At 48.9% G+C, this 16289-nt stretch overlaps 1 protein-coding gene across 1 annotated transcript; it reads left to right on the top strand.

The window, feature by feature from the left end:
• Positions 1 to 393: 393 nt before the first annotated feature.
• MRRF (mitochondrial ribosome recycling factor) lies at positions 394 to 13278 on the top strand. The gene is made up of 6 exons (XM_062505547.1): positions 394 to 827; positions 1079 to 1234; positions 2453 to 2571; positions 5354 to 5445; positions 10864 to 11023; positions 12430 to 13278. Exons 1-6 carry the CDS (start codon positions 653 to 655, stop codon positions 12505 to 12507), a joined length of 780 nt encoding a protein of 259 aa, XP_062361531.1. The 5' UTR covers positions 394 to 652; the 3' UTR covers positions 12508 to 13278.
• The last annotated feature ends 3011 nt before the right edge of the window (positions 13279 to 16289 follow it).

Here is a 16289-nt window from a genome sequence, read left to right as displayed (position 1 = left end):
TGGGAGGGGCCAGGAGCGAGGCGGGGTCGGTGGGGGCGGGGCCAGGATGGGCGGGGCCTGGGAGCACCTGCGCGGGGCCGGGGGCACCGGCGGGACCGGGGACCGGGACCGGACCGATACCAATACCAATACCCGATACCGGGACGGGGACCGGGAGCAGGACCGGGGGTCCGGTCCCCTAGCGCAGGGAGCGCCGGTTCTCCCGCTGGCCGCTCCCTGCTGCTCGCGCCGCCGGCTCCGCGGGGACCGGGATCCGCAGCTGCTCAAACTCCCCGGAGCCTCGAGCGACCCATGCTGCAATAAAACTTGTGAATATGGGGGTGCCAGAGCTCGTGAGACAGAAATGAAAGTTTCAGCCCAGCTGATGTGTGCACACCCGGTACCGTGGTGAGCTGTTCCTGCTCAGCAGCCGTGGGTTTTGTGTCAGAGGCACATCTGGACAGATGTGCAAAGGCCACGGCGATACCCTGGGCACGAGCTGGCAGCCACCGAGCCCATCAGCAGATCCCCAGAGCTGCTGCCCACATGACTGAGCTGTCACCTTGCCCCAATAGCCGCCACTAAGACCCGAATCTGTTTGGCTTTATTTAGCACGCCAAGCTGCCCACCTGCCTTTCTCGTCTCCAGGTGGATCAGAGAGGAGCTGTGAGCAATGGCTCTGGTGCTGAGGTGCCTCCGTCCTCTCCCATCCCTGCTGCACCGTTCCTCCTTTGCCATGGCCAGGGGGCTGCCCCAGGCTCCCAGAGGCTGCCCAGCCCTGCTCCTGGAGGGCTGCAGGCAGTGTGTCCAGCACATGCTGCTGAGCAGACAGCTGGCTACCAAAAAAGGTAAAAATGGCAGCTTTTTCATGGTTTTGCAACCTCTCTCTCAATATTTAAATATTTTTAATATATTTATTTATTTTGGCTGATGTGCTCAAATGGTGAGCTCTTTACTCATTAAAAAATACAGTTACTTTTGTTTTACTTTAGTTTATCTTAGACTCGATTCTAAATCTGACCAGGACTTTAATATCTTTTTTCTACTTTCTAATTAGCTTGTCGGAAATAGAAACTAATTTTTTCTGTGTAATCTGCAGCTAAAGGTAAAGGGCAGAGTCAAGCCAAAGTGAATATCAGTGCTGCCCTAGTTGAGGATATTATCAATTTGGAGGAAACCAATGAAGATATGCGGGCAGTCATAGAAGCTCTGAAAGAAGATTTCAACAGAAATCTCAATGTTAGAACCTCACCAGGTTGGTAACTTCCTGTGATGCTCTGTAGCCTGTATATAAGAATCCTAATAGTGGACAACTCAGACTTTTTCCAAATTGATTTTCTTTTCCTGGAGTTATTTGCTGGGCATCCAATTCCTACAACCCTGACATCCCCAGCTAGAGGCTTTCTTCACCCTGAGCTTGACCAGGAAGGATCCATTTTTGTTAATAGCTTCCTGGAAATAGCTTTTTTAAGTGGGAGATGTCAAAAATGTCTAACTGAACTGTTTGCAGATGTGATGGAGAAGCAGGTTGTCAGCTAATGGTGCAGTAGGGCAGGAAAAATCCAATTGCCATTAAATTACCCTTTTGGAAATTGCCATTGGGCTTGTGTCTGGCATATACAAACTTTTTTCTGCTGTGCATCTTTGTGGGTAGTAACCTGTACAAGCCTCCTTCACTTCATGGATTTTGTGTTTTTGGAAGAAATGTGAATATGTTTGACTAAGCTACAGTTACTGTAACACTCTGAACATAAGCATTTGTAAGTGTATCAAGTTTCAGGGATTAAATTTAACATTAAACAATGACCAAATCTGAATCATTCACCACCCCGGCTCTGGCAGGGGCATTTCTGTCTTTAATGGGGCTAGACAGCATAGCTCAGTCTCTTAATTATTTGGTTTAACCATCTGTATTTTTTTTAATTGCACTGATAAAGTACCTCCTGTCCCATGTGCCTTTTGGCCTGTTAACATTTTGCAGCAGAAAGTAGAGAGCAGATTTAAGAGTAGCTTAGGGAGAAACTGAATACTTTAAATTAGGCAGTGTACTACACCCCTCTGGGGGCCTGGGGAAAAAAAAAAAAGAGGGGTTTAAGAGAGTACTGCTAAGTTAAAGACAATATTTTTCTTAATTTTTGTAACAACATTTTGATTTTCTTTAAGTTGTAAGAATTAAAAAATAACCATTTCCCTTTAATTCTTAACAATCCTGTTTAGTTTTCCTATTCTAGTAGCAAAAACAAACAAGAGTTTTGTTTTCATGTTTTTGTGCTTTGAAATATTTAACTGGTGAATACACAGGGGATGCCTGAACACAAACAGCACCTGAAGTCTGAATAAACACCATTTTTTCCTTTGTAACCTCTGGATTTTGCATGGCAGAAGGGAAGTGGGACAATGTGGACAAGTTTCTCTTCAGCATCACTGCACACTGTTTTGTCACACTGAACCTCCCTTGTTTGGTTCTTTTGAGGGGCCCTGGATCACATAACTGTGATGACAAAAGATGGGAAGTTTCCGCTGAACCAGCTGGGGCAGATCTCACAGAAGTCACCGCAACTCATGATAGTGAACATGACCGATTTTCCAGAGGTGAGGACACACTGGGAGGGGAAATAATTGCCCAAGGAGCAAACAGGTTGATGCTGAGCACAGGAGCATTTAGGCAAAATCAGTCAAATGTGGCAGGGCTGCAGACTCGGGCTGGGCTGTGTCACTTCGAGCTGACACAGAACAGAAGGGACATTTTGCTGCTGACAGCAGCTCCCATGTGGCTCCCAGAGCAGCTCACCTGCAGCAGCACAGGGTCAGAGGAGAGTTACCGAGTGCTGTGGTTGCTCTCGGGGTACAGTTCAAGGAGTGCCACAGTTACAGGGTTTTGCTTTGCAGGCTCTTTCCTCTCAGTTGGAAATGCAAAGAGCAACACGAAGCGTCATGGACCAGATGCCCGGATTCACTGTGCCCTTCCAGGCCTCCCCATTTCCCACGCATTTGTGAGAAGTCTGAGCACACACCCCCTCACCTGAACTGCAGACACAGCTGCAGTGCTGTATCAGCCCCGTTGTATTCATTTCAGTTCCTTGTCCAGACGTGGCCATGCTCAGAACCAGACGTGTAGTTGGAATTTGTGCTGGGGACTTCATCAGACACCTCTGAAATTTGCTTATGTGTTACCAGGGCTGGTGATACCCCTGAGAGTTCATGAGAGAAGCTGCTGATGGAGCCTGTGACCTTCTGAACTGCTTCATTGGTGGGACTGAGCTGGCTGGTGCTAAGTGCTGTCACAGAGCTCAACCTGGGCACTGCTGAGCTTGGCCAGCTCCTCCCGTGGCAGCACCTCCAGGTCAGAACCCAAATTAGGGCCTCTGGTTTATCTTCTGTGAGAGACAAGTTCTTTTTATTTTCTACAGGAGCCTTAGACCTGCCCCTGAACAAGGCAACAAATGCAAACCCCAGCTCAGGATGAAGTCCTTGTGGTGCCCCGCAGCAGGTCCCACCAACAGAGCTGGGCACAGGGGAGCAGGAGTGAGCAAGGTTAACAATTCATCCTGCTCCAGGGCTGGAGCTTTGCCAGGCCTTATCTCTATTTATTTTGCAAAGGCTTTCCCCGATTAATTAAGTCAGCAAAGTCTCAGAGGTCAGTGTAAGGCACTTGATGCCTAAGTGTTCCTTAGAGTGTATCCCGTGTGTATAAAGGCTCTGAGGAATGGAGGCCCCTCATCAGCGAGGTCCTGCAGAGTGTCAGTGTTGAGAGGGCCAGGGAAGTCCCTCCATGGCTTGTCCCATGTCCAAGCAGGAGCTCAGGCTGGGAAAATGGGCATGTGAGAAATTAAATATCCTCTAGACAGCACTGCCTACCTTTGTTTTCTAAGCCAAAGGACCTCTTGTCACTTGAACCATTTCTGTCACTGCAATTGCTTTATACCCATATCTGTTTTGTGATAGATTGAACTAAAACCATTAGAGACATGATCACTTGATGTCATTATTTACAGCATAGAGTCAGTAGTTCATGACATTGAGAAGCAAATAAAATTGCCTGAAGAGTCCAAGAAATAAAATAATCATAGAAAAGGACTTGCAGAGCCAAAGTCTGTCTTCCCAAGAGTTATAAAATGAAATAACACTGGGTTTTTAAATACAGGGGGTTTTTTTGCAGGCTACAAGAGGATGGAGGCAATATTGCAGTATTTTTCCTTCTCTCGTTTTTTTCCTCTTATTCTAGCTCCTCCAATATCTATGTTAAACAACACAGTTTTTACTGAGTATTTCTTTCCTGCAGAACGGGTACTGTCCATGGAATAACACATTGACATTCCTAATGTGCTGAGATCGTTTTGGTTGCATTTTCTCTGCCCTTATAGTTTCAGGGGACAGCTGTTGTCTCCTACAGAACACCAGCAGAGCATTAATTTCATTTAGTGATATCACACATTAGGGACCTGAACAGATCTGCAGAGCTTTAGTTTGTGCCTCAGTTGGCAAAAGCTGAGCTTTATAAATACAGTCTGAGCTACATAAATACTGCAGCAGCCTGGAGCTAAAGTTAATGATGGCAAAGAGTATCAGAAATAGCATCGTGCCTGGTGAGAAACGTGAGTGCCACAGGAAAAAAGACTCCAGAGTCGAGAATGAAGTGACCTGGCAGAGCCCTGTGGACGTTCTTGGCCAAACTCTGCTTTAACCCCAAAGCCTGGCACTCTGTAGAGCTGCACCCACACCTTGTGCTGGGGGTGAAGCCTTTTAATCACCTTGCAGTCACCAAGCAAACCTGCCACCCCACCTTCTAAACACAGCAGAGCGTTAGCCAGCGGTGGGGGAGTTTTGAGAAGTTAATCCTCAGTAATAAACTGTAAAATAAACAGAGCTGGGCACGAGCACTGCTTCTCAGCCATCTGCTACTGCCTTGCCATCCTGTGGTCAGGTTGCAGTGCTGAAGTGGTTAAGTTCATTAAGCTTTCAAAATTGGCACTGGGTGTTTTCTAGGGGGGAAACATTCAACTGGAATTTTTAAATGCTCAGAATCTTTCATCTCCTTTGCCACAGTCAGGCCCTGCCTTGGGAATTTATTGCGGTTTCCCTCTGCTTTGCCTCAAACCATTCAAATAGTTTCAAAGAAGCAAAGCAGTTTTCTTTTGTTGTTGCTTCAGTTCCCCTCTCCTCCCTCCGTGCCCCCCTACCCCAGTACGAGCGGCCGTAGTTTCCCATTCGGTTTGATCAAAGCTCTCTGCACCAATGTAACTTCCTGATCTTACTGGTAACAGAAGTAAATGTTTCCATGTTCCATGGAGATGGATTGCCAACTATTGACAGAGTTCTGGCATATGGCAATGATTATTTCCTAATTCCCTTTACCTTTTGATCTGTTTTACAGAGCACAGCTGCAGCTGCAAAGGCTATAAGGGAGAGTGGCATGAACCTGAACCCAGAGGTGGATGGGATGGTGATTCGGGTGCCAGTTCCCAAGTGAGTATCGATGCCCGAGCTCATCATCACAGCAGGATAACACAGAACATGGCTGTGAGTGCCCTTCAGAGGGTAAACATGCAGGATTGCTGTATATCCCCATGCAGCTGCTTTCCAAAGAGCTGGAGTTCAGGTTCAGGAAAAAATCTGAGCCCTTAAAAGTGTCTTGTGAAACCTCTTCAGAGTGTCTGAGCTCTAAGTCACCACATCTTGCCCTCTGATGATTGGTCTTATTTTTTATCTTCCCTCTGCAGAGAAAGCTTGTTCCTACCTAGCTGGCTGCAGCACTTTGAAAGAGAGAGCCAAAGGCTTTTGAAGCTGTACTGCTTTAATTCAGGGGCTGATTCTTTGCTGCCTTGCTCTGAATTCCTGGAATTACATCAGCACAGAACAGCAGTATTGCCCCAGTAGTATTAGGGGAGAGTAGCACCTTGCTGCAGCAAGCACTGAAAGGAACTGATGAAACTGAGAGGAAGGAAATTCATAGCTTTGACAGAAAAAAATCTGCTCACTGTTTTGTGTAATACACAGTGTAACTGGTGGCTGTATGGAAAATTTGGTGTAGGGTTGGAAAAGCAGGTTGCCCCCGGGCAAGGGCTGATCATCACTTCCCTCACCCAACACAAGTATCTCCCAGACCTTGGACAAGGTCTGCTGCATCCATGCTTCGTTTTGGATGAGGAGAAGTGATCCTGGTTCTGTCTGGAATGGGGCTCCATTTCCATGAAATCAGAGACCTTCTAGCAGCTCCACCCACTGACACACACAGAGCCTGGCACAGGGCTGGGGGCACAAGGAAAATTCCCAAGTTCCTGTGAGTGCTCAGACCTTATGGAGCATCCAAATACCCTGGGCAAGTGTAGCTGGGCATGGTTTCACACCATGGTAAAGACAAACAGCTCCCACGCAGGGCATGCACAAACCCCTTGCACATGCACTGCCTTGCACAAGCAGGTGACTTCTTGGTAAATCTCCTTTAAAAATTCTGTGGAATTTTACTCAGCATTTTGATCAGAGAAGTCTAATTGCAGCTTTCTGTTGCTGTCGGTGAGAGGGAATGACATTATCATTCTCTTTGCTGATTTTCCTTCCCTGTGCTCCCTACCCTTCCCCCATTCCTCAGGAGAGGAGGCAGAGGAGGAGGAGGGCACCATTATCTTCGTAATTGCTGAGGCTCCTGGGTTGCTGCACAGTGGTTTGATTGTTAATGGGCACTTGGGTCATCCTTGAATACGAATTGCAGGGGAGGAAACTCCAAAACTGCAAATCCCAAGCTTTAACAAAATATTGTGTTTCTAAACAAATTTGTATGGTTTATCACTATCTTTGGTGGTGCTGCAAAGCAAAAACAAGGCTTGTCCTCCCAGGGAAGCTCTGCCTGTCTGTTCCTCTCCTGTGTCAGGGGTGCAGATCTTGGTCCCTTCCTGGCTGCTTGGGAGCCTGGGAAGTCCCGAGTTAAGGATTTTGGCTTGGGAGCTGTGCCCTGTGGGTCTGCCCTCTCTGGCACCTCCTGTCCCTTTTGCTCTCTAGCTCCATGTCTGGGGCTGTGGGAGTTTCAGCCTCTTACCAAAAAGACAAAACAGTTCTAGCCTTTTAAAACTCCCTAATGAAAATGGCAGGGCAGAAATAATTATATCCCTCATTCACTTTTAAAAGTTTTTTTTAAAGTTTTGCATTATTTCCAGCAGTTCATGAAAGAATATATGACAGACAGATGCAGTGAAATTGCAGAATTACGTCAGGTAGGCAAAATTAGCAACAAATCAGAAATGAAGAGACAATAGTAATATTGGTTCTGCAGACTTTGGTTCTGTCATGAAGGGATGCACAGTAAAAATAAAACCAAATCCAAATTGTCCTTACCTGTTATAACCACTCTTTAGTCTGACCTGTCAGCTGGACACACATGTGTCATATTTTGCCTTGTGCAGGTCCAGCTGCACTCCAGAATGTTTTCACGGAGCATTTAAAAATGGAGTTTGCTTTTCAGTATTTATTCTATCAGTTTAGCTTTTGCAATGCAGTTTTAACAGAAAAAATACACTCGTGTCTTTGGTGTTTACTTCTGCTGCCTGCCAGGATCCCTCTGCTCCCCAAGGCATTCTCCTGTTTGTGTGGCTAGCCCTGCATAGGCAATATTTATTTGTATAAAAAGTAGCCTCTGAGGGTTTAAAAATTAAAAAAAAAAAAAAAAAAAAAAAAAAAAAAGAAAGAAAACTATCCATAGGAACGTTTGTACTGGTTGATCTCTTGGCCGAATTTGACCTGACCTTGTGTCTTTCATGGTATTGCCTCATTTTTAGATTCATCTTTTTTGGACCTATTGTGTTACACTGGATATTGTTTGTAAATCAGTAATATTTTTACACATGCTTTACTGAAAGCCAGATGACTCATTTGAAAGTTTAATGACTCATTGTGAGCCTTTTTTTCCCTTTGCCCTTTGAGAAATAAGTAAAGATACCTACTATGGGGAGAAAGGACCAAAAAATGTCACTTGAAAACACCCCAAAGCTGTTCTGAGCTGCTCCTGCTCATCATCAGGAGCCTCTCGCTTGCGTTTTATTGAGCAATAAATGTTGCACCCTGTGTTTATCTGCAATTATGAATGCAGAGTGTTTAGTTTAGCCTGCTTTCCTTTAACTGATTCCTCTCCTTCACAGGAAATTCCTGGTGTTGGGGGTACAGAAATGGCTCTTACCCAGAGAAGTGTCTGGTGTTGAGCAGAGCTGGGTCACCCTCTCTGAGGGTCTGTTCTGCCACACGCGGGGTGGGACATGGAGGGCTGCAGTGCTTAAACCCCTGGGGCTGGGGGAGGCAGAAAACAAGATGTGACCCCCCCCCCCCCAATATGTCACTCACCAGGCCCTTCCCTTGTCCAGGCAGGACAAGGCTGTCCCTGGGGAATGGCAGGGACTGACCCTGCTGCTCCATGGGCTGAAGGGGAGGGCAGCTGGGTGGGACCTTGTCCTCATTCCCCATCTGACCCCTTTTCCCCAGGTTCACTTCACACTTTGTTTTGCCTTTAGGAGGGGGTAGGGACAATGGTTACTAGACAGAAAAGAAAACATACCTAAGAACAGATTAAAAGTCCCAGATCTCGGGACAGGACTAAAGCAACTGTCCTTAGAAACCTCAGGCCTGGCTCGTGTTGATGGATTCCTTAACCAGAAACAGCATCTGCTTGGAAAAGTGTCCATTTCTGGCATTATTGGTAGCATTGCTGAGAATTTACACACAGTCTGGCTGGAACATAAAACCCGCTGAGAAACTCCCCGGCACTGCGCGGTGATAAAAAGAAATTGGTGTTAATAAAGACAGACAAGGAGGCATGAAAGCTGTGACCTGGTGCCAAGAAGCAGAGGAAATCTGGCAGTGCTGCATAAACAAAAACATTTCCTTCAAGGCTCAGCAGCCCCAGGCAGGCGAGCGATACCCTCGGCACGGCTCGAAGCGCCGAGCTCGGGCTCCCACAGCTGAGCAGCTCCTTCCCACCCAGCAGGAGATGGGAGAGATTCCCAGCTCCCTCCTGCAGGCTGAGCAGCCAGGATTGACTCCCTGCTTCCCCCTCAAAAGCAGCCTGAGAATGTGACTTCACACTGACCTGTGACGTGACTTTGGGGGTTCCAGATGTGCCACGGGGCTCTGGCTGGGGAGGCTGGATGTGAGAAGCCCCCGAGGCATCAATGTTGGGATGCAGGGGAACCATGAGGATCCCTGCTTCCTCCTGGGCAGCCATTTGGACCAGGCTCAAGCCTATGCTGACCAGAAGCCTCCTGCCACATGTGGTGAGCAAGGCTGGATCTCGGGGAAAGCTTCTTCTCCCAGAGGGTGGTGGGGCCCTGGCCAGGCTCCCCAGGGAATGGGCACAGCCCCAGGGCTGCCAGAGGTCCAGGAGCATTTGGACAACACTCTCAGGCACTGGGAGGGATTTTGAGGTTGTCTTGTGCAGGGCCAGGAGTTGGACTCTTCCAGCTCAGGGTATTCTGAGATTCCATGTGACATTCCCTGGCCAACTCCCTGTGCTGTCCCTTGGCAGGAGGGGACAGGCCAGGATGCCCTGGGTGCCAGGGCTGGGGTGCTGCTCTCTGGCTCTGTCAGCTCTCCTGGCCATCCCAAATTCCTGTAAATACTAACTGCTTCTGGGAAACCTCTTCCCTCTGGCACTGTGAAATGGTGATGGCTGCCAGAGACCTGGCTGTGGGGACAGGCTGAGGGTCCAACTGTGTCCCCAGAGCCCCCCATAACCCACACCCACTGTGGGGCAGAGCCCAGGGACTCTCACCCCACATTTCCTGAGCTCTCTGTGGAAAAAGTCCTGGCCCCAGGGTTTTGGTGACCCAGGCTGCTGCAGGCAATTTCTAAATACTCCTGTGAAGTGTTTATTTTGCAGTATCACCCCCACGCATTCTCCTGCTAGTCAGTCTCAGGGAGTGCACTGGGGTTTTTCCTTCTCCAGGCAATCTGGAAACTCCAAGAGCTATGAAAATAGTTAAAATATTATTGTTAAATGCTAGCAGTTGACAGTGGTCAGCTGTAGGTGCTGGAGCATGACCCGAGCTGAGGGGACACATCAGCCATTGCTGAGCCTTTTTTGATGGCCAGACCCCTTCATCACCAGTTTTTAATTTGGGATAGAAAGTTGAACATTTTTTGTGACACCACAGCAGTAACTGGCCCCACATCAGGGAAGGTTCACTGGAAGCTCTCCTGTCTGAATTACCTGTGGTTTACCATGTCCAACAGCATCCTCCTGCCAACCCAGGTGTTCATATCATCTTGGTGGGAAATCCTGGTCATGGTGAGCTGGAATAAGATTGAGTGAAAGATAAGCTCCAGGTACATAATTCAGGCTTTTCAGCTGCAGGGAGGCAAATCCAAGTTTAAGGAGCAGACATTTCCTCCTGGCTTTACAGTTTTGTGCTTTTTAGGATGACACTTTCCAGTTCCATCTTTGAAGTCTGGAGCTGGATTTTTCCTCTTTCCCTCACATGCTTTGGCAGCAGAAAGGAAGGAAAGTCTGAACATTTCAAGATGACTTTCAGGCACTGCAGCAACAACCATAAAGCAAGATTCAGTCCAAGATCTCCAGCTTAGGGCTGGGCTGGAAACTTTCCATTCTAGGCTCAAGACTTGCTTTCCTGGGATTCTGTGCAGAGCTGGCAGATTTTCTCAGGTGGACCAAAACAGACTAAAAACATGCCCTGAGCTGTTCAGTCCCTCTGCCCTAAGACACAGTGTCTCCACACAGAGCCAGCTCCATCTAAAACCAGCAGCTTTTGTGTGCCCCTGGGCAGGACAGCACCAGTTGGAGAGGATCACTCATTTACCCAGAATCCTTCACAGAAAATAAATCTGGCTGTGCTACACATGACACTGCTTTTCCTTTCTGTGTTTTTCCTCTCGTCTCTCTCCTAGGGTCACGAGAGAGCACAGGGAGAGCCTGGCCAAGCTGGCCAAGCAATCCACCAACAAATCCAAAGAGGCCCTGAGAAAGGTGAGAAGCAAAAGCATCACCCAAGTAAAGAAGTTTAAGAACAAAGTGTCAGAAGATACCATCTGGCTGCTAGAAAAGCAGGTATTTTTTCTTTCCTTCTGCCATATGATGGTGTCCCACAGCTCAGTGGTTTGTCCCAGCCCTTGCTGACAAATCATCAGCACTGAGAACCCAGCAGGGTTCATCCTGGGCTGAGTTTTTGGAGCTGGCAATGACATTTGTTTCTGCTTTTTCTTTGTGAGATTTGGGGCTTCAGTCTCAAGGCCAGATTTAGGATATGAACCATTGTAAACTGACACAGGGAAAAAGAATTCCCCTAAAACTTTTGTGCTACAAGAGATTGTTTAGCTGAATTTAGGGAGTGAAACAATCCATGACCATGGCTGTACCACCACTCATGCCATGCCTGGCCACTGCAAATGTGTTAATGAGCATTGCTCCAGTTGTTATTAATGAAAAGGCTTGCAAGATTATCTCTGCTCAGAGTTTTTGGCTCCAATTCAGGAAAATACTTAAGCACATACCTAATTCCCTAAGAGCAGATGTCACTAAAGTCAATTACTTGGGCATAAACTCAGGCACAAGCCTAAGTGTTCTGCTGAATTGATGCCTCTGAAGGCAGGCCATTACTTCTTAGCTGTTTGTTTATTAACAGCTAAAGTTAGATACATTGCAAATGCTCTGGGACAGTTCTCTGTGTGCTCACAAAAATAAACATCGATATACAGAGCGTTTGTGCAAGCAGGAAAAATGGCCATGCCATTGTAACCGAATCCTGTCGGGAAGCAGCTCTCCCAGAGCACACAGATGGTTTTCTGCATTGGTAGAGGTAACATCTCCAGTGGAATTTTTTTGTTGTACCCAAATTTTTCATTATGAGCAAAGGTCACTGTCAGACCTTGCAGACAAGCAAATCTTGATCCTGTGAAACCAGCACATAACACATGATGTCCTCCAGTCTTTACCTGCCTGCACATTTTCATCTCTTGTGCACTCTGGCCATGTCCATCTCTTGTTACCAAGAGAGCTGATCCCTGGGCAGGGCTTAAGCAATCACCATTTAATTTCTTTACAACAAATAAACATTGCTATGTGATGTATGAATTCCTGGCATGTGCATAGGACATTACCTGTGTGTTCCTGTAGTACTGCTGGAGGTAACAGCCCCTCTTCCCTGGTGCTAGCACCAGCAGGTCTCTAGCTCTGCCCTGAGTCTCCCTGTTACACCTGACCAAGCCACATGTGCAGCTCAGCCAGAAGTTTGTGTTCAGAGCCTTCAGCCAGTCCCTGCTCTCACAATCCAGGTGCCACACTGGTGCAGATTCCCTGAGGGCTGGTGGGAACCCCCAGGATGAGCCAGTTACTGCCTCAGCACTGTTGGGGTTTTATTGGCACTTTAAGCTTTGTTCCAAAGAGTGATTTGGTCACTCCCTTTAAACTATGGCATCAGCTCACACAGAACTCTGATTTGTACTGTCTTGCCACAGATCCAGCAAATGGCAGATGAGGCTGCTGCAGAGATGGACAAGCTGCTGGCAGCAAAGACCAAGGAGCTGCTTGGATAAAGACGTGCCCATGGCCACACTCCCCCTGGAGCAGGAATGGACTGGCACACACCCCAGCACCCAGCACCCTCAGGGATGGGCAGGGGCAGCTCTGTGCCTTGGCTGCTCCCATTGCCTACCTTGGGCTAGGCTGAAGGGAGGGGGGAAGCTCTCCTTGCTGTCCTTTACCCAGGTGGGAACAGAACTGGATGAACTGAGATAAAAAATAAAATATCAGGAAAGAGAATTGGAGACTGCTGGAGGCTCAGAGGAAGGACTGTCCTCACTTTGTGCCCCATCTTTGCCCTGCACCATCAGCCCCCTTGAGTCAGGACCACCCACAAGAAGAACCTGCCTGTCCTGCTGCAAACCTCAGCATTTATTTTTGCTTGAAGCAAAGCCAAAACGAAGTGTGGAGCAGCAGCCTCACAACAGCCAGGTCTTGCTTGGTGTGTTCCCTTGGCCTCACATGTTCCAAAGCAAGCATTTGCCCTATGCCATGGCTGGAGCTGCCAGCAGAAGTGGGAAGGGATGAGGGAGCTCAGCATAGGGTAGGCAGGGGCTCTGTGGGGAGAATACTGAAACCAGTGCTGTCAGCACAGCTGCTTTAGCCAGGACTGAGAAGACCTAAAGCCAACACAGGAACTTCCCAAAAGCAGCATCTGCCTCCTCCTCTCCTCCTTTATAAAATGCTTGTGAGTCTCTGGCACCACAGATTAGAGCTTGGAGGAGGCAGAGCAGGTCCTGAGCACATCACAGAGCTCAGCTCCTCTCTGTGAGCAGGTACTTCCTGAGGGCAGCAGATGGCCTCGGTGGTGGCAGGAGCAGGAAGGTGGTGGCAGCCCCCCAGTCCTGCTCCCAAGGCATTTGGGTTCAAAGAGCACCAAGTGCTCTGCACTCCTTAAATAAACAACTCCCCAAAAGTTAGTTTGTGTGCCGCAGGGAAGGGGAGGAGGGTGAAGGATTTGCTCTGCTAGGGCCCCACATGTCAACAATTTCTCTGCTTTGTGTATTTTGGCCAAAGCCCTTACCATGATAAATGAATAAAGGAAGATGGTGAGCCCAGGGCGGTTCCACAGCTCGGGAAATTGCTTTCAGCCGATTACTGGATTTCTTTTGACATTTATCAACTGGGCTTTTTTTCTTGCCATTGTTGCAGCCTCAGCATCCCCAGAGCAGCCTGGGCTGGAAGGGTTTCCCCTGATACCTGCCCAGGAGCAGCAGCTGGGAGCTCCACAAAGCCAGGGCAGGTGGAGAACTGCTTCTGCTCGGGGAGGCTTCTCCAGCCTCTTCCCATTCTCCAAGCCCTTAGGGTGCTGACAGTGGGCTGGTGGAGGCAGGCAGTGGAGCTACAGGGGGTCATGCACATGGAATTTTCCCAAATATTTATCACCACACAAGGAATAAGACCTGTGGTAAAACTACCCTGGTTCTGGGCTGAGGACAGAGCTGCCTGGATGGTTGGGGAGCCCATTTGCCTACAGCCTCCTCACCCCTGGGCCCTGCATCAGCCAGGAGCAGTCACAGGGCCCACAGAAACTGCTCTCAGCCCTGGTACCACCAAAGCAGGGCAGCCAGGACATGAATCTGGGGAGCATGCCTCCCACTGTCCATCCTGCTCCCCGTGGAAGAAGCAGAAAAAACAGCACAGCCCCAGCACCTCCCAGGCACAGAACCACAGCAGAACCACCCAGAAAAAAGAGAGGATGGGCACTCACCATCAGCTGGCTCACAGAGCAGCCCTAGAGAGGTCCCACTTTCCTTTTGCAGCACAAATCACCTGCTGCTTCACATCAGGAGCTGCAGCACAAGGTCTGCTTGCTCCAAACACTCCTCCACTGGCACCAGCAGGAACCTCTCACTTGGTTCCAGCCTGGATTGCACCCAGAGCTGATAAGAAGCTGCAGCTGATGCTGTTGGCGGGTGGGAAAGGAGCTCCAGCTGTGCCAAATAACCCAGGAGGGGAAGGGACATGGGCCAGAAAGCAGCTGGGTTGCTTTAATTTGGGTTGGTGTCAGTGACGCCACAACAGCCACCAAATGGTTTGGCCTGGGTAGGGCAGAGGGTGAGGGAGGGCCATGGCTGGACCCCCTCTGTGCCCTGGGTTGTCCACACCCCTCTGGCCTCGCAGGGATCCCTCTCCTAACAGTACCTGCCATGCTGGGGCACTGGCAGGCTGCTGCCCGGCAGGCACTGCGGTGGCCTGGAGGGGTGGGGGTCCCCAAGGGGTCACACTCCCACCACCAGGAATACATCCCTGTGCACATCCCTGCTCAGGACAGACCTGTGCCCTTCCCAGACTGCCCAAAGCCACTCTTAGCTCCACCAGGATGTCCCAATGCTCCAAGCAGCTGGACAACACCAGGCTCCTGCCAGCTCCTGGACAGAGCCCCGTGGCCATAGGGACACACAAAACGGAGTAAAAGGGAAGGAAAAACTCCAAGGAAGCTGGAAGCTCTCGACATAGTTAAAAAACAACATTGCTCTTCAAAATAGATGTGATTGCACTCCTTGTGAGTCATCGAGCAGAGACACCAAGATTGCTTTGTGCCAGGGACGAGCCGGGCGCTGATTGTGCCGCCCGGATTTGTATCCAACAGACCCTGGATGGAATGTCAGAGTTTACAGCGCGCATACATTTTCAACAGTGAGCTTTGCAAAATGTATCAATGTAATCTCTGCCTCCTATATTCCGTGTTGATTAGACACGATTTCTGGCTGGATTTTCAGAAAGCTCAAGTGCTTTTTTAATCACTACAGAAGCTCATTATTGCTTTCCAGTGACTCTTATGTCCTTCACTTCTCCTTTCAGATTAGAGTCTATAGTCAGATGAATATTGGATGATTTCATTACATACAAATGCAATCAACAGTTTTGCATAAATTTCTCCTCTTTTCTTGAGTTTCAATTGACCTCAGCACCCGTGGAGGCAGGCGCAATACACATGTAAATGAGCTGGCGTTGCTGCAAAGACACGGATTCGAGAAACAAGACAAACTGTCAGATAATATTCAGGATTTTTAAGAGATCAAAAAATACTTCCTCAGTTCAGCCCAGCCATAAAAATGGTACCTTCAGCTGCTGGGGAATTTGCTTTTGTTTTGCTCCTGTCTGGCTGTGGATAAAGACCAGGAGTGGCACCAGTGGCCAAGTGAGGGGCTGAGCAGAACTGGGCTGGCCAGCAGCGGTGCTGTGGGGATGGCAGTGGGGTGTCCATGGGGTGCAGGTGGTGGTGGCACAAGTCTCCTGTCACAGAGAAGCCACTGGTGGAGTCTTGTGCCCCCAGCACACTGGGGAGGTGCCCATACAGCCCAGTGCCTGCTGCAGAGCTGGGTTTGGTGGCCCTGCCGGTGCTGGTGCCGGTGGCGGCGCTGCCATCCCTGTTTCTGCCCTGGTGGGACCATGGCAAGGGGATGCTGAGTTCAGATCCCTCAGACCCCTGACCCCTCCTGGGCAGTCCTGAGCACCAGCCCAGCAGTGGGGCACATGCTGGGATGCAGGGCTGGGCCAGGGGCTGTCCTTCTCACCCTGTGCTACCACGCACAGGGGAAACCACACATTCAAAATATATTTAAGCTAACACTCCACACGAACAATCAGGGCTAATTTTAAAAAACTGTAATTAAAAATAAAGGACCTCTTGGTAGAGAAGTCGGGGTAAACTGTCAGCAGTTACTTTGGATGTGAAGCCCTTACCTTTAAAAGAATAATTTTTGTGCTAATGTGAGCAATCCAGCACTCCCACACTCGCCTTCAGGGGGCCTGTGGGTAAAGAAACTCGTGGGTTTCTTTTGATACCTTT

The sequence above is a fragment of the Cinclus cinclus genome, chromosome 19, assembly GCF_963662255.1.
Source record: "Cinclus cinclus chromosome 19, bCinCin1.1, whole genome shotgun sequence".
Lineage (NCBI taxonomy): Eukaryota > Metazoa > Chordata > Aves > Passeriformes > Cinclidae > Cinclus > Cinclus cinclus.
This window is presented reverse-complemented; position numbering and strand designations above follow the sequence as displayed.